The sequence below is a fragment of the Labeo rohita genome, chromosome 10 (assembly GCF_022985175.1).
Source record: "Labeo rohita strain BAU-BD-2019 chromosome 10, IGBB_LRoh.1.0, whole genome shotgun sequence".
Classification (NCBI taxonomy): domain Eukaryota; kingdom Metazoa; phylum Chordata; class Actinopteri; order Cypriniformes; family Cyprinidae; genus Labeo; species Labeo rohita.
In genome coordinates, this window is record NC_066878.1 from 27,998,875 (window position 1) to 28,022,437 (window position 23,563).

A 23,563-nucleotide genomic window follows, 5' to 3' on the forward strand; every position below is an offset into this window, starting at 1 on the left:
TATTTCAGATAAATGCTGTTTTAAATGTTTTTCTATTTATCAAAGAAACCTGAAAAACATCTACTTGGCTGTTTTCAAAATAATAATAATGATAAATGTTTTTTCGAGCAGCAAATCATAATATTAGAATGATTTCTGAAGGATCATGTGACTGGAGTAATGATGCTAAAAATTCAGCTTTGAAATCACAGAAATAAATTACATTTTAAAATATATTCAAATAGAAATCAGTTATTTTGAATAGTAAAAATATTTCAGAATTTTACTGCTTTTGTTGTATTTTGGATCAAATAAATGCAGGCTTGATGAGCAGAAGAGACTTTTTAAAAAACTAAAAATCTTACTGTTGACTGGTAGTGTAAATACATAAATAAATAAATAAATAAATAACACGTCAAATACACAGCAGCACACGTTGTGCATCCAAATCTACACAGATAATAAAAAACGAGACATTTTAAGAACGTTTCATGTTTATTAAATCAAATCCATATTTGACATACATATTTATTGAACTTCAGAGGTTTACAGTTTTATCATCAGTTCACCAGTAGTCTTAGCCAAATTATTTTGCATTTTCTTTAATGTAAGAGTTGCTTTAGACAACAAAAATGGTACAAAACTACATAAAGTACTTCCCGTGTGTAGAGACTGGAGATAGAGAAGAAAAAGAAATTGGGCCTACCCTGCCTAAACATTTAAAAAACACACCAGAACATCTGCAAAAGTAACCAAGCAGTCATTTTACCGCTTTACCAGCATCAGGTTTAAATATGTGCCGTGGAGGTTGTTGGCATAACTAAATGCGACAATGAGCAGTGAAAATTACATGAAATGTGTTCGCGGTTTACGTCAATAGCTCTGACTCGCCATTCGCTCACAACATCATTCATGTTATGATTTAATTACATCATGCTATTTCAATACAATCCTAAACCACGTTCTTATACTGGGGCAACACCACAACATCACCTTTACGTCATTCTCATAGTAATGCGCAATTGTAACAGTACTGGAGAAGAAACGCCAACCAAAAAAAAATTTAAATAAAAAGATGGCTGTTCAAAATCAAGTCGGGCTAAAACAAAATCAATTAATTCATTCAAAAATCACACCCTTAACCAAAACAAACAATGAGTAGATCTACAACTGGGGCAAATGAAATCAAAACAAAGATTGGTGGACTAGCAAACAACCAAGTTCTTCCCATCTCTGTTGAATTGGACATCCAATTCATAAAACTGGTAAATCACGGACTCGATGTGTTTATGTTGTGGAACACAGACAGGATTTTATACGACTCTCCGCACTTCAAAGAATCTCTTCAGGTAGTAAATCTGTCCGAGGGTCATGGCCACCAGCACTAGAGCCTCGAAAAAGGACCACAGCACCACCCTGCTGTTTGTGTTGTCATTGACTAGAGGACGGAGACAAAATTAGACAGCAAGTTTAATATACACAGGTTAAAAATGTAAAAAATAAATAATTAAAATAACAATAATAATTCAAAGTCAATTTTTATATATATATATATATATATGCCAAAATAAAAAAAAACAAATTTAATTAAATAAATATTTCCAAAGTCCATTTAAACATACAAATATTTGTGCATGACAAGTAAATGGGCATTTTAACAAGTATATTTTTGCTGGGTTCATGCCTTGTCAAAAATAAAAAAGGGAATATTTATAACAACAAAAATAACAACAAATAATAAATGCCATTTTAAATATGGATGTGTTCATGTCATGTCAAAATGCAAAAATACAATTATTTACAGGCCATTTAAACATGCATATTGGAGCTAGATTCACGTAATGGCAAAATTAAAAAAAACAAAAAAACAAAAAACATTTAAACATGCTAATATATTAAAGCTGGGTTCATGTCATGTCAAAATTAAAATAATAATAAAAATAAAAATAATAATAAATAATAGTAATTATTATTATTATTATTATCATCATCATCATCATTATTATTATTATCCAAAGGTGATTTAAAAATGCATATTACAGCTAGTTTCATGTCATGTCAAAACTATAATAATAAAAATATATATATTATATTATTATATTATTATTATTAAAAGGCAACTTACACATGCATATTATAGCTGGGTTAATGTATAGTCAAAAGTTAAAATAACAACAATAATAATAATAATAATAATAATAATACAAAGTCCATTTAAACAGCTGGGTTCATGTCATGTCAAAATGTAATAAAAAATATCCACAGGCCATTTAAAATGCATATTATAGCTGGATTCATGCAATGTCAATTACTTTACAAATATAAAATTGAAATACAATTATTTTGAATGATTGATTTTTATTTTTAGATTTTTCATTTGAATTTGAGCTAGTAATTTTATTCATTTTATTTTAAAGTAATTTTGTTAATTTTTTTTAAAAATATGTCTATAGTTTATTTTTTTATATAATTTTCATGTCAGTTTTAGTTATTGATAAACAGGAAATAAATTATTAACAATTTACTCAATTATGTCAACAAAAAGTTCTGCATATGCAGCATGGTAATACAAAACCAAAAATTGAAATACTATTATAGTTTTTACAAATTATGAATTTGTTTTTATTTTTGTATTTTTCATTTTTTAATTTTAGTTAAAAGTTTTAGCAATTGTGTTAGTTTAATGCAGCTGGGTTCATGTAATAATAATAATAACTCAAAGTCCATTTAAACGTTTTTAGCTGGGTTCATGTCATGTCAAAATTAAAATGCATATTTTTGATGGGTTTATTATTTTAAAAACCCTGCAAAATAATGATTGCTTAAAAAACAACGGTGGTTACGTGATTACGTATGACGACTTACTTGCGCGGTGTATTCTCTCTCGGACCTCCATGTATTCCTGCTCATGTTTGACTGCCGTCATGGCAACCGCCAGCTCGTTGATCATCTCCTCCAGCTTATTCTGATGAGCTGGAAATAAATGAATAGCAATTAACTCATGACGATTATATCAACGCAAACATTTCTGCATATGAAGCATGCATATACAACATCTCCAATTTTTACAAACATCAGTATAAAAGTTTGGAACCAATTGGGAACACCTTAAACACACATGCAAGAGTTTACAGGTCATAAACAGCTTTAGTTTTTTGTTACATTAATAAAAACACATCTGTTTTTAAAGCATAAACGATAAATTCCAGAATGGCCTACAGTGCAAAACAGGCAAATGAGAATGTCAAAAAAACCCTCTTCTAAGATAAAACACAAACATTAATGTTATATCTGTAAAACAAAATCCACACCATACTCTCTTTAGGGTTCAACACACCATTATACAGCAATTTTATGAGCTCAGGTGCAAGTGCAGATGTTGTTAGATTTAAGTTTAAACCTCAACAGATGTTAGATTGATCTACTGTACAGTCTATTCCTACCATCCCAGCTGTCACCACCTCCTGAATAGGGAAAAAAGCCACGTTAGAAGCAAAAAAAAAAAAAAAAAAAAAAAAAAAAAAAAAATGGATTCATAATTTCAGCATTGTATAATTACTTGAAAAATATAAAATTATTATTAATATTAATAATATAGAATAAAAAAAACAGAAAAACCTAGAAATATAAAAATGTATTTTAGCATTCAGATACAATTATAGTTTCCATTTATTTTAAATAATTGATTATATTTATATTTTTCATTTACAACTGTAATTTTAGTTAAAGTAATTCTGATAGTTTAATTAGTTTTTTTGGGTAAATATGTCAATATAGTTTTTAGTTTTATTTATCTCATGTCAGTTTTATTTATTGATAAAAGGAAATAAATCATTAGCAATTTACTAAATTAAATCAACACAAAGATTTCTGCATATGCAGCATGCGAATCCAAAATCAATTTAATTTTTTTTTATGAATTTGCTTTTAATTTTATATCTTTCATTTTCATTTTAGTTAAAAGTTTTAGCAATTTTGTTAGTTTAATTTTTTCATGTCTATAGTTTTTTTTTAGTCTTAGTTATTTTAGTTACACAAAAATTATTTAAATAATTTAAAATTATTTAATGTTTTTTAAATTTATTTCAGTTTCAGTTTCCACTTATTTTTTTTACATATATGGGTCAAAGACAAAAAACGGTTTAACATAAAAACAATAAGTGCAATACTGCTTTAAATTCTTTTTACAAAAACATTAATTAATTTAATTGTATTTTTCTTTTTCTTTTTCTAAGTAAAAAGTAAATACCATACATTTTTCCCTAATTTACAGAAGACACTTACAAAAATGTCATTCAGTGTGACAATCTTGTCAGGCATATTTACAACAAAAATCAATGTATGACATATTAAAAGTCAAATTACTTTAACCTCAAATACTAATTAGTTGTAATTCTACATATTAAATATGTGCCACCATCCTAGGTTTTACCCATTTGTCAGTAAAAATGTTTTACTCATTTAAAACACAATAAAATTTAATACGCTCCCTTATTCTTTTATATATTTTAATATGTACAAGTCAGAATAAGCATGCAGTTTGAATTTTTACATAAATATTAAGTTTGAATTTTTACATAAATATTATGTTACACTGAATGACGACGTAACGTTAATTCTACAAAACATTAACATTTTATTCTCCAAAAACCTTACTTATATTTTTAGGGACATAAAATCCACATTTCTTTTGTGGATTTTGTGGACTCATATATATTTTTGGTCTTAGCTGACTATAACAGCCCTGATATATAGAAATAAGCAAATTTCAAAGCAATTAAAATATTTTAGAACTGCTCAGAAAACCTGACGTTCATTAAAGAAATTTCCACAAATGTTTTATTGCTCATGACTCGTCCAGTGGCCTGAAAGCTTCCTGGTTTTCTGAGACCGTGAGAACCCTGCCATATGGCACAAAAGCGAGCACGCTACAAAAAACATTTTTACAAAACCCTGCGTCGGTTTAAGCTCTCACCCTCCGTCTCCATGTCCTGTCCTTTGGGTGCCTCGCCGATGTCGATGGTGAACATCACGATCTTAGGGGTCATGGTGGACATCTTGTTGCTGAAGCAGAACTTGTAGGTTCCGTCCATATGGGCGGCTACAGAATACTTGCCGCTGGACTCGCGGTCTCCTTTATAGATCTGCTTCCCGTCCGGACCTGTTATCTGTCCGGGACAAACAACATATTAGGTACTGACAGGTGACAGGTGCATACACCTTCACAAAAACCCAAACGCAATTAATAGTTAATATCGATGTGTGCTTGCATATATATAAGATGCTTCAAGAATACCTAAAGTTCTAAGCAAACTATTGAATTATAAATGACACCAAGACAAAAACACCATGGTAATACCACAGTATTTATATTTAACATCCATCTGGTTGATGCACAGTAAGACCAAACAAAACCAGACTACACTTACATTCACCTTGAGCCTTCTAAACGTTATCAATACACACAATACAATACATTAAGATTATGCATAATCTAGTATGTAAGCATTAATAATCTCTAACAAACAGCAATTCACTTCCGGCTTCATCCACCATCTGCTGTAAGCAGACAGCGACACCTGCAAACTTCCTACAGCGCCTGATCACGGGCTATAGTTCATTATTAATGACATTTGTTAATATAAAACGTGTATTTTGATGCCCACCTCCACGTCGATGTCTAGAAATCCTCCCTCGGCGACCTCAAACATCAGGCCCATTTTGGTGCCCGAGTTCACGCGCTCATAGAAACACTCCTCGGCGTGAGCGTCGATGCTCACAAAATAGCCGCTCGCCGTGTAGGACAGCGCGCAGAGGAGCACGACGAGTTCCGAAAACGTAAACATGTTTGGTGCACTGTATTAGTGGAGGATAAAACCCATAAAAGAGACTTTACGCCGCACTGGAGCGATAAAGGCGGAGACTGACAAGCGCTAGCTGCGCTACTGACGATGCCACGTCAAGGTTTAGACGAGTCGCCTGAAGGGACAAAAAGGCGACGGCCTCGGACGTAGTTCGCGTTTGGAAAAAAAAAGGAGTGGAACAGTTGTCACTAACAGATTGGTCACCCGATTTATCCTGTAAATATTAAAAGGTGTTACAGAAACATTGATTTGAATTGTGTGTTTGAAAGTACAGAAACGATTTATTGTATTATTAAATGTATACGGAATTATTTTGGTGTGATTTGGCTTTTGAATTGTGTGTTTGAAAGTTACAAATGTTTTTTTTTCTTTGATAACGGTAGTTAAATATTATTTATTTATTTGTAATTTTATATGATCATAAACGTATCGTATTACAGACCACATGGAATATTTTATCCACAAATGCAAAATAAAAACATTTTACAAAAATATTGATTTGAATTGTATGTTTGAAAGTCCCTTGTTAAATTTATACAGAATTATTTTGGTGTGATTTGGCTTTTGAAGTGTGTGTTTGGAGGTTAATTTTTTATTCTTTGATAACGGTAGTTAAAATTTATTTATTCATTTATTTAACATTATTATAAATGTAGGTATTACAGACAACATGGAATATTTTATTCACAAATGCAAAATAAATACAAGGTTTTACAATAAAAATTTCAGAAACAATTTATTTTATATTTTACATTTACACAGAATTATTTTTGGTTTGATTTGGCTTTTTTTGTTAAAAATATTTTGTTTTTCTTTGGTAATGGTAGTGAAATATTGTGTTTATTTATTTATTTCAATATAATATTTTAATTCAATATTATTAAATGTATGTAATATAAATAGCAGAATATTATATCCACAAATGCAAGGTTTTACAAAAACATCGATTTAAATTGTGTGTTTAAAAGTACAGAAACTATTTATTTTATTATTACATTTTACAAACTATTTTGGTTTGGCTTTTGTGTTAAAAATGTTTAATTTATATTTGATAACTGTAGTAAAATAAATATTTATTTATTGATTTCAATGATATATTTTAATTTAATATTTTAATGACTGCACATAAATCAATAGATTTGTAATTTTTGTGTATTTTTTTATAGTAGCTTCTTATACAGTCATGTTTCAGTTTTAATATTAATTAGTTAATATTAATTAATAGTAATATTTTAATGGCATTATTTCCAATAAAACTATTTTAAACAACATATGATGTATTTCTTCTCTTATGTTCACTTGATCGTTTCAATTTTAATATTTTTAAATAATTTAAATAATTTATTTATATTAAAACGTGTTTTAACTTAAGAATAACTTAAAATAAAAATAAAGCTTAAAAATAAAATGAAACAAAAAATAAAATCCGAACATTTTTGTCTTGTTGTTCTTGCATTCCGCCTCTAGAGGGCGCGTCAGTGCGGCGCGTCGCGCTCTGTGTGTCGCAGCTCTGGTGACGTTTTTCCAATCGACTCCAGAAAACTCTCCGCCGCCGCGGCCTAGCGCTCCCGGTCGCTCTTTCCCATCATTTTAATCACTCATGTCCGTCTGTCCGAACCCAAACCGAGCGGGATCCGCTGCCGTATGAGGCGCTGAACACGGGACTGTCGATTTAAACGGAGTTTTTACCCGGAAAGCGAGTGAAATTGCAGTAAACAGACTGAGGGAGCGATGACATCCCGAAGGTGAGAAACAAGCAAAAACAAACCCAATATGGTCTTAATTTCTCCTTTATTTAGCATTTCTCGTCACTTTGGGGTATCCTGTTTTCATGATAAATAAAACGAATGTTTGTTTTAAGTGTTTTAAGTGTGTAAAGTGCGAAAATGAGCGTGTTTCATTTAAATGTCAGGCAGTTTAATGATTTAAACCCAACAGGGCGAGACTGGACATGTTTTGAGTCTACAAGAGTCGGTCTAATGAGGAATTACTTTGAATTCACTTGTGTTAACACATTAAAAGCTTGATTAATGATCATGTTTCATATCAGCTGACGATGATTGACAGGTCACATTGTAAATTTGACCACAGATAGGGATCATCAACATGAAAATGACACTGTGTTTTGAAATATGACCTGACAGCAGTGTGGTGTGAATTTGTATTTATTTGCTTATTGTAGTTCATGCATCTGGCCAGCTTCTGTTAATACTGTTTTGTAGAGAGAAAATGACTAGATATGCCTTAATAATTCATCACATAAGCAGTGTTAATGTCATTGCAATAGAAGCAAACTGTCCAAGCAAGCATCACTTGAGAAAAACATTTGACAAAAAGTTAAGATTTAGCAAATTCAGCATTTGTGACATGCATAATGGCACAATGTAATTGTTGGAAATACTTTTGTTGTCACTATGTATACATACGCACATACACAAAGGTATATAATGCAGAATTTTGTTCCAGTATTCGTTAAAGTTATTATAGTTATCTAAAACTAAAGTTTGTTACTTGAAATAAGATAAATATAAAGCTCATTTTAATGTAGTTTGATGTACTAAAATAGTACAAGTTGATGTACTAAAAAGACTAAAACTGTAAAAAGAATTAATAAAAAAAACTATAAAGACATTTAAAAAAATATAAAAACCATAAAATTACTAAAACTGTAACTTAAATTTAAATAAAAACAGAACAGAAAATATAAAATATACTACCTAGAGATATGTAAATAATTATTTAAAAAAATTAGTTTAACAATATTATGAAAAATTATGAAAAATATTATTTATTAACAAAAGTACTAAAAATTAAAAAACACACAAAAACACTAAAACATTAGATAAAATTAAAAATTAGAAATATAAAAGTTAAAACGTATTAAAATAATATCAAAAATAATTATCAAAATGATAATAACAACTGTAGTAGTATCTCTGATACTAAAATAACAGATCTCTCCATATTTAACATGCTAAAAACAAGCTGCGTCTTTGGCCTTTGATTCTGAATCTTCTTTCATATTGTATTTTTTATTATTTACTGACATTTCTGCATTTCTTATGATAGTTTCATGTATACTGTCCACTTATTGGTGTTTTGCTTGTTGTGTGAAGCATAATTAGCTATTTCATGTAATGATTTGTTGATGGTGTTTGTGTATTTAGGTGGTTCCACCCCAACATCACTGGAGTGGAGGCGGAGAACCTTCTCCTCACTCGTGGTGTGGACGGCAGTTTCTTGGCCCGTCCCAGCAAAAGCAACCCTGGAGACTTTACGCTCTCTGTCAGGTGAGAGAGGATGGCTAAATCAGGATTTAGACTGAGTATAACAAGTGTTAATTGAAAAAAAAAAAAAAAATATATATATATATATAATGTATATATGTGTGTATATGTATATATATATATTATGCACTTAACTACACTGTAAAATATCCTGCTAAATTTAAAATGTGAAAAAACTTACACTTGAAGTTTAAAAAGGGCAGAAATTCATGTGTTAATGTCAGTGTTTATGACTGTTAGCTGTCTACCTACACTTGGTAGCTTAATGTATTCCCCATCTATGTGTTTCTCTTCACAAGTCACAAACAACTTTTGAGTAATGAATTCATTAAGCATTTGAAACCCTTAAATTAAAACCCCTTTAGAACATTTTAACATTGATTACTCAGTAAATTCATGGAAGGAGCGCACCCACCGGCAGAACATCTGGCAACCACAAACGTGAAAGCTTGTGGAGGCTTGTCATAAATGCATGATGTCAAAAATATCAAATGAAAATTAAAAGTTTTACTTGCAAAACCATGCATTTGACAGTGGTTTAAAGTAAAATTACATATAATAAGTTGTTAAACCATTCATAATGGTTCATATTATATGTGACCCTGGACCACAAAACCAGTCTTTAGTAGCGTTGGGTGTATTTGTAGCAACAGCCAAAAATACATTGTATGGGTAAAAATTATTGATTTTTTTTTTTTATTTATGCCAAAAATCATTAGGATATTAAGTAAAGATTATGTTCCATGAAGATATTTTGTAAATTTCCTACCGTAAATATATAAAAACTTAATTTTTGATTCATAATTAGCATTGCTAAGAACTTCATTTGTTACCCTGGACCACAAAACCAGTCATAAATGTCAATTTTTTGAATTTGAGATTTTTGCATCTTATACAGCTTTCCATTGATGTATGGTTTGTTAGGATAGGACAATATTTGATAAACTCTCTGAATATCTGGAATCTGAGGGTGCAAAAAATCAAAATATTGAGAAAATCACCTTTAAAGTTGTCAAATTAAGTTCTTAGCAATGCATATTACTAATCAAAAATGAAGTTTTAGTATATTTAAAGTAGGAAATTTACTAAATTTCTTCATGGAACATGATCTTTACTTAATATCCTAATGATTTTTGACATAAAAGAAAAATCGATCATTTTGACCCATACAATGTATTTTTTACAATGATTTTGTTGTTGGTTTTTTTTTGCACCCTCAGATTCCAGATTTTCAAATATCTGTGTACTGGCCAAATATTGTCCTGTCCTAACAAACCATACATCAATGGGAAAGTTAATTATTTAGCTTTCAGATGATGTATAAATGTCAGTTTAAAACCCTTATGACTGGTTTTGTGGTCCACGTTCACGTATGGCAATGTTACAGTTATGTACAGGTCTGCTATTATAAACTGAAGTTTTATCCGCTCTGAATTGAATCTCCTCTCTTCTCTAGGCGAAATGGCGCCGTCACCCACATTAAGATCCAAAACACGGGAGACTATTACGACCTGTACGGTGGAGAGAAGTTTGCCACTCTGGCTGAGCTGGTGCAGTATTACATGGAACATCACGGACAGCTGAAAGAGAAAAACGGAGACGTCATTGAGCTGAAATACCCGCTCAACTGTGCCGATCCCACTTCTGAGAGGTGAGCGCGAGCATAGCTCATTATCTGTCTGTCCTTCCGTGACAACATGAGCCAATAGTTGTGTTTTATAGGCCTTTTTATTGGCGTCTGAACCCGAACACCTTCCTTTATTTGTTACATTGTCCTTTATTTTTTGCAAGATGGTTTCATGGTCACCTGTCTGGTCGTGAGGCTGAGAAGCTGTTAACGGAGAAGGGCAAGAATGGAAGTTTCCTGGTGAGAGAAAGTCAGAGTCACCCGGGAGATTTTGTGCTGTCCGTACGGACCGGAGATGACAAGACGGACACCAGCGACGGCAAACCCAAAGTCACACATGTCATGATACGATGCCAGGTAAAATTCAAATGGATGATGTACAAGTTTTCTTTTAAATTAGAAAGGGGTTAGGATGGTTAACTAGGTGTTAAACAACCAACTAGTCACTTAGTAAAAAGATATAAAAATATATTATACTTGTTTATTAAATGAAAAGACGCTTCAGGTAGTTGTTTCTACATTCATCTGCTCTAAAGAAGCACTGATAAACAAGTAAAAAATAATTAAATGTATATGCATGCATGTATTTTTATTAATTTATTTATCTGTAGTGCTTTAGATATTAAAGTTAAAATGCATTCATGTTTTTTGTATGTGTTATTAAATTGTTCTTGGTCTAAATTTAGAAAGCTGTTTGAATAGTCAATTGGTTTATTTAGTTCCAAATCACAGTAATAAAAAGGCTGTTTATCTGTGTTGTGTTATGTAAGTGGGCTATTATTTCTATTATCGTTTTATCAGCATGATCTGAAGTATGATGTCGGTGGTGGGGAGAAATTTGACTCACTCACGGACCTGGTGGAGCATTACAAGAAAAACCCTATGGTGGAAACACTGGGGACAGTCCTGCAGCTCAAACAGGTGTGTGATTGACCATTTTAAGTAGGGCCCTATGAAATTGAAAATGAATTTTGATTTTTTCCCAAATTCCACTTTTCATTTTTCTGGATTCTGTTTTTTCCATTTTAATTTAAATTACATTTTATTAATCAAAAAGCATGTCTAATTAATTAAAATTATGAACCGTATACAATTCAACATCAATTTATTAAAAGTTTAACAAAAATTAGGGCCTTGGAAATTTTTTTTTTTTTCCTCACCTTCTGTTTTATCGTTACCAAATTCTGTTTAAGCATATCTAATTATTTGGATGCATAAAAACAACTTAATTTCTTAAAGTTTATTTTTACAATATTTTAATATTCAGTATTTTATTATCATACAATATTTTAATTATCTTTTAATCAAATTAAAATTAAACTTTATTTTTTGGCAAACTAAGTTACTATTAAAATTTAAACATGAAATAAATAATGTGTGATTATTCCTTAAAGTTTTAACAATTTTAGTAATAGTGGTAGCAGTAATATATGTCTTCAAGTTAAACCAAACTTTTAATTTGACTGGTTGCCGTGAATACCTCTACATTTCTGTGTATATAACATGATGATAGTTTCTCTAAAAAAAAAAAACGGTAAAATGCTCATGAAGAAACAGTTCTGGAAATATTGTTCATGTATTTATGTCCTCATTTGGCGAGACGGCAGACACTGAAATCACTGCGAGTGTCACACGCACTTCAGTCTGTGTGTAATGTTAGTAAACGAAACCACGCGTCTGCGCCATTCACACACACAGAGACACGCAGAACATGAATGATTCATATTTAAATAGCCTTTTTGCTTAATATTTAGAGATACTAGTCCATATCACGATTTGATTTAAGTGTAATGACCTACTTTTGATTAATTCATCCAAACTTTGACAAATTCCGTGACATTCCGCGTTATACAGTAAATTCCGTTTTTATGACTGGATGATTCTGTCGCCGTTTTCCGCATTGTGGAAATCATAGGGCCCTATTTAAGTAATCATGCACTTATGAATCACAAAATTGTATGCTAAATGAATTTGGGTCAGTAAGGGTTTTTTTTTTTCTTTAAGAAATGAATACTTTTATTCTGAAGCAATGCATTAAAATTCAGCTTTGCCTCACAGGAATAAAATGCATTTTAATGTGTATTCAAATAGAAATTGTTTATTTTAATTGATGTTAATATTTCACAATGTTGCTGTTTTTACTGTATTTTTAATCAAATGAGTAATTTTTTTCCCTTTTTCTTAAAAAAATTAATACTTTTAATCAGAAAGGATGCATTAAAATTCAGCTTTGCATCACAGGAATAAATTACATTTTAATGTGTATTCAAATAGAAATGAGTTATTTTAATTGATGATAATATTTCACAATATTACTGTTTTTACTGTATTTTTAATTCAATAATTACAGCCTTGTTGAGCAGAAGAAACTTGTTTTAAAAAAATCTTACGGACCCTAAACATTTCAACCCTAGTGTATATGTACTTTGTACATTTGACATCCCTAAACACTTAGTTGAGATGAACTGAACAAGATTATTCCTGGCACAAGAGTTTTCTAATGCAGTGTTATGTTTCTTGCAGCCTCTGAACACTACCCGCATCAATGCAGCAGAGATCGAAAGTCGGGTACGAGAGCTCAGCAAGCTGGCAGAGACCACAGATAAGGTCAAGCAGGGATTCTGGGAGGAGTTTGAGGTAAGAGCCAATCAGCATTCAGTTTAGTGCCAGATTGACCAATGATCAGTTCAGCTGATCAATCAATATGTGCAGCATAAAGGGTTGCGTTCAGACAATCATTTTTAATTCTGTGTCCACAGACGCTTCAGCAGCAGGAGTGTAAACTACTCTACAGTCGCAAGGAGGGCCAACGGCCAGAAAACAAAAACAAGAACAGATATAAGAACATTCTACCCTGTGAGTAAACATCACCATCATGCAAAACTCTCAAAATCACATGCACCACATGAGCCATCCATGCCATTGATATTGTTATTTCTGTACTTCCTCCTCCTCAGTCGACCACACGCGAGTCGTGCTGACCGACGGTGACACGAACGAACCAGGCTCGGACTACATCAACGCCAACATCATCATGGTAATAAAGGTGCTTTCAAGTCCTGTCAGAATGATTCAATATTTATAAGTGTAGTAACATTTTTTTGGTTCCCAGCCTGATATCGAGACTAAAAGCAACAATGTCAAGTCGAAGAGGAGCTACATCGCAACGCAGGGCTGTCTGCAAAACACCATCAGCGACTTCTGGAGGATGGTGTTCCAGGAGAACTCTCGAGTCATCGTCATGACCACGAAGGAAGTGGAAAGAGGAAAGGTGAGGTGTTTTCCAGTGGTTGGACCATTTACAGACATTTTCATTCTGGTTCATGGACCGTTTTTTGTATTGCTAAAAGAAATGTCTGAATATGCAAACTTTGACAGTATTAGAATACATTTGGAATTAGGGCTGGGCGATAGATCGCTAACAGTAATTATCGTGCAATATAAATTTCCTTGATAAATGATAACAAGAGTTCGCTATAATGTTTATGCGGCAAAGACAGAATGAAAGAGCGCTAGTCATTTGAAGCGCACCAGATAACTCTATTTATAGCCAGATGATACAGTGCTGACAAACAGGAGATACAGTCAGAAGGCTTTTAAATCTACAAATCGCCATCATTACCATAGATTTCCTCTAGTAGCACTAACTGTACAGTGGTATTGTGTCAGAAATGTGGGTATTTGTGTCAAATTTGATCATTTTTATAAATGTAGACTTATTAAATGTATTGAAGAAGGAGTAATGGAATATAATTACAGTATTTATTTGTGATTAAGCTGTAGCATTTACGCATTTATACTAAATGTATTTAGACTGGTGTTTTTCACACAAATACCTAGGAACCATATTACATTTTTACCATGGTATTGAGGTGCTATATTTGTGGTTTTAACTGTTATTATCATGATCTATGGATGATATTATGGATATAGAAGAGCAATGGTTAATTAAAAAAACAAACAAACACAATAATTACATTTCACAAATGAGGTTGCTACGATATTTACAGATGTGACTAATTTTGATAATGAACATAAATTTACATCTGCATCCTAACTCAAGCTACTATCAAATGTGTATTTCTTTTTTCTTTTTTATTATTATTATTAATGTATTTTGTTAAGGAAAAATGACTGGAAAAGTGTAAAGAATTCCTAAACGTTGAGTGTTGGTCATGTTCTGACCATAAAGAATAGTTTAAAACCACAATTAACCATCTAGTTTTTATAAATATCACAGTGGAACAAAAATCTTAACTTAAATAACAATTTGACATTTATCGTGATAATATCGCGATATTAACTGAAAAAAAAGAATGTTGTGATCATTTTTTGTTCATATCACCCAGCCCTATAGGAATGGTACTAAAGTTATTATTGTGTAATGTGAAATGTATTTTCAAAACTTGAAATTAGTTGCTGAAAGTAGAGCTGCATAATTTGGATTTTTTTTTTTTTTTAAACAATAAAAACATTTTTATTATTTTTAATAAAATGGTGATGGCTGAAATAATAATACATTTATAATAAATATAAGATAAAATTTAATAAATATATAAAAAAACTTATTTTATTTCAGCTAGTTGGCGAGGCAACATTTCTATTTTAATTCATTACCTTGATAATCTAAAATAACTAAAAGGATCATAAAAATGCATAAAACTACAGACGTTCAAAAAACGATGACAGAGCACAATGTGTAATACAAAATGAGAAATATTACTATTGTAATTATATTACTTCACTGTAAAAAAAAATTGATTTTAAATCTCATTTTACAGAACTAAATATCAATATGATTAGAAAAAATAATAATAATAATAATAGTAGTCACAAAACAACAGTAAAATTAAATATTAATTATAATCACGTTCTAATCATTTTCAAATGTTAAACCATAACATTTTTATTTTGTTGGAAAACTGTTGGGAGACTTTAAAACTCTTTTGCTGATAACTAGGGTTGCAAAGGGGTGTAAAATTTCCAAAACTTTCTGAAAGTTTCCAAAAAATCCTTAAAAAAAAAAAAAAAGCAAAATATTCTGGAAAATTTTTAGAAATTTCGCTCTGGAACCTGCAGCCCGTATTTTTATTTGAATAAATCACAGCCTTTGTGTGAAATATCTGAAATATTCTGAGATACATTGTGCTTTCTTCCACAGAGTAAGTGTGTAAAGTATTGGCCTGACGTGGCTGCTCTGAAAGAGTACGGAGCCATGCGTGTGCGGAACGTGAAGGAAACTTTGGCACATGATTACATCCTGCGCGAGCTGAAGCTGTCAAAAGTTGGACAGGTAAGGTTAAAACCAAAATTGTCCCAAAACACACCCCAAAACATAATAACAAATATGTTTCTCTAACATTAGTGATCTGTCTGATATTGTAGGGTAATACTGAGCGTACAGTGTGGCAGTACCATTTCCGCGCCTGGCCTGACCACGGTGTGCCTGGAGACCCTGGTGGTGTGCTGGACTTTCTGGAGGAGGTCAAAATGAAGCAGGAGAGCATAACTGGGGCTGGACCCATCGTGGTGCACTGCAGGTTATGAGAACACAATCAAAACCATGGTTTCTGAGGGTCTTAATACAGATTAATTCACCCTTGGACAAATTAACTACAAATGTAGTTTTGAATAAAGCATAAAGTCATGGTATTAAATATGGTCCGGAATCGCAGAATCCACTAATAAAAACAGAATTTACAGTTTAACACGTAATGTCACGGAATTTGTTTGTATGGATTAATCAAAAGTAGGTCATCAGATCACAATATGGACTAGTATTTGTAAATATTAAGCTGCAAAAAGACTTTAAATATGAATCCTGCATGTTCTGCGTGTCTCCATGTTAATAATTGGTGCAGACGTCCAGAAATTTAAAGGTATTCACGCCAACGTCAAAATAAAAGTTAAACTCGAGGACATTGTCGCAGAAATACATTATTATTGTTCAGCAGAATTTATGTAATAAATAAATTAATGTACTAATAAAATTATTAAAACCTTTTTTTTTTTTTTTTTTTTTTTTTTAAGGAATAATCATACAATATTTCTTAATTGTTTTAATTGTAATTGTAAATCCCCTTATTTGCCAAAAAATACAATTTATTTTTATTAATGAGAAGATAACTTAAATAATGTTTTTTTGCCTTCATTTGATAATCAGAAAAAAACATTTCATAAGGGTATTGTAAGAATAAATTAATCTTGTTTTTATGCATTCAAATAATTAGACATGCTAAAACACATTAAAAAAACATTTCATTGGGACCTAAACATGTCATTTTTGTTTAACTTTTAAGAAATTGATGTTAAATTGTTTAAGTTTCATGATTTTAATTAATTAGACATGCTTTTTGATTAATACAATTTAATTTAACCATTAAAAACAGAGTCTCACAAAAATTAAAATGGAAAAAAACGGAATCCAGAAAAATGGAATTTTGAAAAAAATAAAACAGAATTTGGAAAAAGAAAAACGGATTTCAAAGGGCCCTAATTAAATGTTGAAAGCACTGCAAAAAATGAATTCTTTCCAGAGTATTTTTGTCTTGTTTTCCTATACAGATATCTAAACATCCTTTAATATCAATTTAAATGCAAAATGAAGTTACAAAGTCTAGTTTTCTGAGAAGTTGAACAAAATTAAGTGAGTTTATGCTTAAAACAAGAACAGATATCTGTCATTGGGGAATGGAAAAACTTGTTTTCCCTGGTAGAAGAGGGGACCTTCCTGGTTAAATAAGTTTTCCTTTTAAATTATTTTTTCTGAGCCCAGATATTTGTTAGTGTTAATCATAAACGTAATGCATTTTGATCATTTTCTCATTTTTCAAGACTTAAAAGTTGTATTTTCAAACTTGTTTCTAATACAACTCATTGTGCTTCCTAGACATGTGCATTCAGAGAACATATTGACTGCTTTCTCTTCAATTTATTTCTTACATTTAGTTCTTTTAGTTACACATTTAGTTCAACTTTTAGTGTGACAGAAAATATTTTGGTTTGTTATAACCTTGCGTTTCTCTTTTTCCTGCAGTGCTGGGATTGGACGAACAGGAACGTTTATCGTGATTGATATTTTAATAGACATCATCAGAGAAAAGGGTAAAGTCCTTACATTTAGTTTAATCTTGTGGATCCTCTTTGTTAATTACTAGGCACTACAGCCTAAACTAGGCCACCGTAGCGAGTTTACTTAAAGCTAGATCTGACCAGCAGTCTGTGTTTTGCAGGAGTGGACTGTGATATCGACGTGCCCAAGACTATCCAGATGGTGCGATCTCAGCGTTCAGGAATGGTACAGACAGAGGCCCAGTATCGCTTCATCTACATGGCCGTGCAGCATTATATTGAGACTCTACAGCGCCGCATAGAGGAGGAGCAGGTGTGTACAACACTTATTCACAGAAGAGAGACATTTCACTCTACTGATAGTGTGAATTCTAATGTCATTTGTTGCCAACATGAAGCTATTTAGCTGTGATTGTTTGTAGGGCTGCACAGTTTTGGCTTATTTTATATCAATAAGACTGGGAATTAATGAGTATAATTATAATATATGTAGTAATATAATTAAAATATAATTATAATAATTATTTCCATGCTTACTACTATTACCACATATAAATATTTACAGAATAAAATACAAAATGAGATATCACTATTGTAATATTACTATTTTACAATACCATTCCACTGTAAATAAACAAACAAAAATAAGAATGTAGATATAATGTAAAATAATTAGTGCTGTCAAATGATTAATTGCGATTGCGTATACTGTGTATATTTATTATATATATATATATATATATATATAAATACATACAAATGCAGTAAATATTTTCAGAATATTATATGTATTTACATGTATATATTTATATTCACATAAGTGATATTATATATAAATATTTTAATATAAAAACAACATATTTTTCTTAAATATATACATGCATGTGTGTGTATATATATATACATTAATAAATATACACTGAGCACATGCATAAGTTATGTAAACAAAAACTTTTTTTATTTTGGATGAGATTTATTGCTTGACAGCAATAAAAATAGTAATTAAATAAATATTTAGGTTGTCTTAATTTCTTCATTTTTGAACAATAAACCATAAAGCTTTTATTTTGGCAGAAAAAATGTAAAAAAAAAAATAAATTACAATATATAATATGAAATGAGAGATTACTATTGTAATAATACTATTGCACTGTAAAAAAAAAAAAAAAAAAAAATATATATATATATATATATATATATATATAATTTATCCATTTTCAAACATTAAATCAAAGAGCTTTTATTTTGGCTGAAAAATGCAGGAAGAATTTGAAGCTTTACAGATTTATAAACAGAGCAAAATGTTGTTTGACTTATTTTTTTAAAGAGCTCCATGTTTGCTGTGGTTATGTATAGGGCTGCACAATTTAGCTTTATATTTGAATTTGATTATATAACAATATGACTGTAAAATAATGATAATAAATACTGTTTTATTATTATTGCTACTACTACTACTACTACTGCTACATTAATAGAAAATAAAAAAAATGTTACTATTGTAATAATACTGTTTCACTGTAAGCTAAAAAAATGCATAGTAATATAAAATAATAATGGTATTATATAGAACAACCTTAATATATTCATTTTAAACACTAAACCTTTTATTTTGGTTGAAAACTGCAGGGAAACCCTCAAGCTTCTGTTTTGTTTTATAAAAAGAGGAGCAAAATGGTGTAGATTTGCAGTGCCAGCATGAGTTAATCTCACAGACTGTTTGTTTTGACTCCCTTTCAGAAAAGTAAAATTAAAGGACGCGAGTACACCAACATCAAATACTCTCTATCTGACCTGACCGGAGGAGATCAGAGCCCTCTGCCACCGTGCACACCAACACCAACCTGTGCCGAGTGAGAACACACTTGCATTTGCATGCCAAACCTCACTACATACACAATTTCAATCATTTATTATGTAGATAAGTGTGTTTGTCATTTTAGAGAGGAGCTGTTTTATAAATCAGTGTATGAAGGAGATGTGGGACAGATTGTGAAAAGTGAGCATTGCATAACGAAATGGAAACGGATTAAGTCAAAAGTTTTGGATTAAGTTTTCTGACATGTTTTTAAATACGAAGAACGAATATGAATACATTTCCAGAACACAAATCTGAACACTGGATAAAGCCAGGTGCCAAATACTTTAATTTGGTAACATATTAAGGCTTTTTTTTAATAGATTTTGGATGTGTAGGAATAAAACTGTAAAGTTTGTTGCATGTAAGTGGATTGTAATTAAAATCTACAGATGCACATGGATGAAGTGTAATAAAATAAACATATTTTGGAAATGCACAGATTAATTGTTTACAGTTAGACCAGTAACATGCATTAAAGAAGATGGGGTCAGTTTTGATTTCATGCCAGCTGTAAATTGGAAACTTGTCCCATGATGTCTGGTTATGATGTGAATCCATGTGTTTTCAGCATGAGGGACGACAGCTCTCGGGTCTATGAGAATGTGGGTCTAATGCAACAGCAGAAGAGTCACAGATGAGACTCAGATTCCAGCACTGTCCAAATCACAGGTACGACGGCTCGCTCTTCACCACGACACATCGCAGTATATTCAGTCCCAGATTCAAGTTTCTTTATTGCTTCAACATATGTGCCCACCACAAAACCAATCATAAGGGTTAATTTTTTGAAATTGAGATTTATACAGCAACTGAAAGCTAAATAAGCATTTCATTGATGTACGGTTTGGTAGGATAAGACAGTATTTAGAAGAGATACAACTATTTAAAAATCTGGAATCTGAGGGTGCAAAAAATCTAAATATTGAGAAAGTCACCTTTAAAGTTATCCAAATGCATATTACTAATCAAAAATAATTTTTTGATATATTTATGCTATATTGCAGGGTTGGGTCATATAATGAGTTTGCATTTCACTGTTTTTATTCATATTGAGGAATACTGAATCTGTTTTTTGGGAGTGAGATGAATTAATGCATGTTTAGATTTAGTCTAGAATACAGTAACATCATGTTTACCGACAGGAGACTTGTCGATCAGTAACTGGGGGAAAAAAGTAACTGGCGTTACTTATTTTAAAAAGTAACTTTTTCCTAGAATTTCAAAAGTAATGCGTTACTTTACTAGTTACTTGAAAAAAGTAACGTTGTTACGTAACTCGCGTTACCCCCAACACTGATTATTGCAGATGATATATATCGCACACCCCTACTCTGAAAATGCTGTTAGTATTTGTTGTGTCTCGGTACAGTCCAGTAATGACCGTGTGTGATCTTTCTTTTGTTTTATTCCCTGACAGGAACTGTTTTTGTTGTTGCCAGACGCTCTTGAACACCTAAGAAGTGACCATGACTAAACGGAGAGACAAAAAAAAGACAAAAAAATACAGGAAAAAATAAAAAAGAAGAAAAAAAAAAATCCAGAGACCGGTCCACACAAGCTCAGAGACATGCGGATGGAGTGAATTTCATTTCTCCTTCCAGCTACGTAGCCTTTTAACCCCACACTAAGAAACCACTGTGACGATCATGAAGCCTTACACAGAATAAACCCAAAACAGCCCCCTGCAAAATCATGTCTTTTTGGGTGTGGAGTTTTCTGAAATCGATTCAGGCTACTTTTAGCGTGTGTGGGAAAAGCTTACGCTCTTTCGTTCATCTCTTAACATTGTTTTCTTTCTCCATCTCTTTTAAGAAAATGGACAGTATCATCACATACGCCTTTACTAAAATAATTGGGAACAGAAGAGAAGAGAAAGGAATGAGGTGCATCCTTTTCCTCTTTTGCGAACGGAAGGGATGCACCTCATCTTCCGCCACATTCAGTAAAAGGCCCGACGTGCCATTTTAGTGCTAGTGCTAAAGTCAGATCAGAGGAATCATTCTTCTAGTCCACTTTCACATCCTCTGCCTTCAGTTGAAGCCCAGCGTCCTTAAGACTTTGCTCCAAACAGCAGGAGATCTTCAGCACACCCTCGGTTTGCCTTTTCGTCCCCCTCGAGAGCGACGTCCTGACTTTTCCGTGGGACACAACGTCCGTGTCACTGGCTTGTTTGTGTTACTGAATTATAGTTCTGCTGCATCAGGCCACCCAGCAGCTGCTTTGCTTGACTGCGAAGTCTGTTTCTTGTTATTTTATAATGATTTTGCTGTCTTTTTTTAAAAAAAGAAACTTTTTATTTACGTCAAAGCACCATATGAACTTAATTTTCAAATCAAGAGTGACTGCACATTCGTAACCCTGGTGATTTTTCTCGCTTGTAAAGAGCTGTGGATAAAATAAAGGGTTGAAAAGTGTTATTCGGGCCCTCTATGATGGACAGACTTGACTTTTGGATTATTTTTGCCAGGCCACTTGGCTAATTTTTTTTTTTTTTTTGTTGTTGTTTTTTTGCCTTTTATAGTTTTTGCTCGCTTCACTAAACCAAACTCTTGTTGTGTTCAGCATCAGCAGTATTTTGTAATTCGTTTAACATTTTCGCAAGTGCTTTCTCTTCATAACCGTTGTCTTTGTTCACAGCCTTAGGTGTCTTAAGATCACAGTTTCGTTTGTATTATCTGGCCTTGACTTTCTTGCTTTCTTGATTCCTTGAGACAAATATCTGGCATACTGTAGCGTGTTTATCGTCCTGAAGTGTGTGAGCGTGTTTGTAGCAAGTCCGGTCTTCTGTTTCTGCCATGCTTTTTGTTTCTTGTAAACATTACACACGACTGTGTGTGTCGGTGACCAATTATTTTCCTTTTGAAACCAACAAAAGTCCCAGTCCTCTTCGCTACATGGAAAGCATTACAGTCCAAACAACTAATGTGAATTTTTGTCATCGTGAAGAGAACGAAACGGTTGTGGAACTCGATGCAAACTATATTTTTTAAACTTGTATATTGTACATGAATATCTTGTAGAGGAGAATGTACTTACTAAACATATGTAATTGCCATTAAGATATACTGTATGTTTAACCCAGCAGCATTTCTTCTCGTGCCAGACGGTGAGCCTTACGGAAGCTAATAGGGTTGATCGTGTTGTTCGGCTAGCAATGCAATTAACCAACATGAACTCCTTCATAACAATAAACAAGAAGCTCACATCTTCATGCTTGAGTCCTCTTTATTTATTTGTGCAACTGATTCTGATGAATGCAAATTTGCTGAAACTTTTCTCACCCTCAGGCTTCGTCCAAGATGTAGATGAGTTTGTTTCTTCAGCAGGTTTGGAGAAATGTAGCAGTACGTTGGTTTCTCACCAATGCATGAAGAAGGACTTATGGTGAACCTGCTTGCGATAAGCAAAGTAAGAACTAAATGTGAAAAATCACACGAGGTGTTTCAGATGTTTCTCATATACAGTCAACACTTTCGAGATGTGTCTCCTAAGAAAAAGACCATAATCTCAGTTTTAAAGAGATTTTAACATTTCAGACTGCTCAGATTTGCAAATAAAGGTACAGTAAAAAGTATGCAATCTTAGAATAATGTTATTTTAGTATCACTGTTATACTATTATAGTTTTTTAACATTTTGAGTAAGATTTATTTTATTTTATTTATTTATATTTATTTGTTTTTTTTTTTTTGTACTGATTTGAAGTTTTAGGATTTTTTTTTTCTGTTGGATTTTAGACTTCAAAATATTTTTTTAAAGTATTTTCAAAGTATTTCTTTAAATTATTTTTTTATTTTTTAGTTTAAAGTTTTTGTAATTTTGTTATGTTTTGACATTTTTATTAGTTTTTTTGGTTTAGTTTTAGTCATTTTGTG

At 31.7% G+C, this 23,563-nt stretch overlaps 2 protein-coding genes across 3 annotated transcripts; one reads left to right on the top strand and one right to left on the bottom strand.

Annotated features, from left to right (window-relative positions):
* Positions 1-455: 455 nt before the first annotated feature.
* tmed2 (transmembrane p24 trafficking protein 2) lies at positions 456-5,954 on the bottom strand. 2 transcript variants are annotated; one of them, XM_051121700.1, is made up of 5 exons: positions 5,646-5,954; positions 4,955-5,147; positions 3,423-3,443; positions 2,845-2,952; positions 456-1,417 (listed from the first exon to the last, which is right to left on the bottom strand). In XM_051121700.1, the coding sequence occupies exons 1-5, from the start codon at positions 5,823-5,825 to the stop codon at positions 1,293-1,295; spliced, it is 627 nt and encodes a 208-aa protein (XP_050977657.1). In that variant the 5' UTR covers positions 5,826-5,954; the 3' UTR covers positions 456-1,292. The 2 variants fall into 2 exon arrangements, with proteins under 2 accessions (XP_050977657.1, XP_050977658.1); XM_051121701.1 differs by lacking the exon at positions 3,423-3,443 and having other exon boundaries at positions 5,646-5,952.
* A 1,397-nt stretch (positions 5,955-7,351) lies between these two features.
* On the top strand, positions 7,352-22,900 carry ptpn11a (protein tyrosine phosphatase non-receptor type 11a). The gene is made up of 16 exons (XM_051121303.1): positions 7,352-7,588; positions 9,011-9,133; positions 10,587-10,781; positions 10,922-11,114; positions 11,559-11,678; positions 13,281-13,394; positions 13,517-13,613; positions 13,715-13,794; positions 13,870-14,028; positions 15,919-16,050; positions 16,143-16,297; positions 17,794-17,861; positions 17,990-18,141; positions 19,569-19,681; positions 20,258-20,358; positions 21,107-22,900. The coding sequence occupies exons 1-15, from the start codon at positions 7,575-7,577 to the stop codon at positions 20,325-20,327; spliced, it is 1,785 nt and encodes a 594-aa protein (XP_050977260.1). The 5' UTR covers positions 7,352-7,574; the 3' UTR covers positions 20,328-20,358; positions 21,107-22,900.
* The last annotated feature ends 663 nt before the right edge of the window (positions 22,901-23,563 follow it).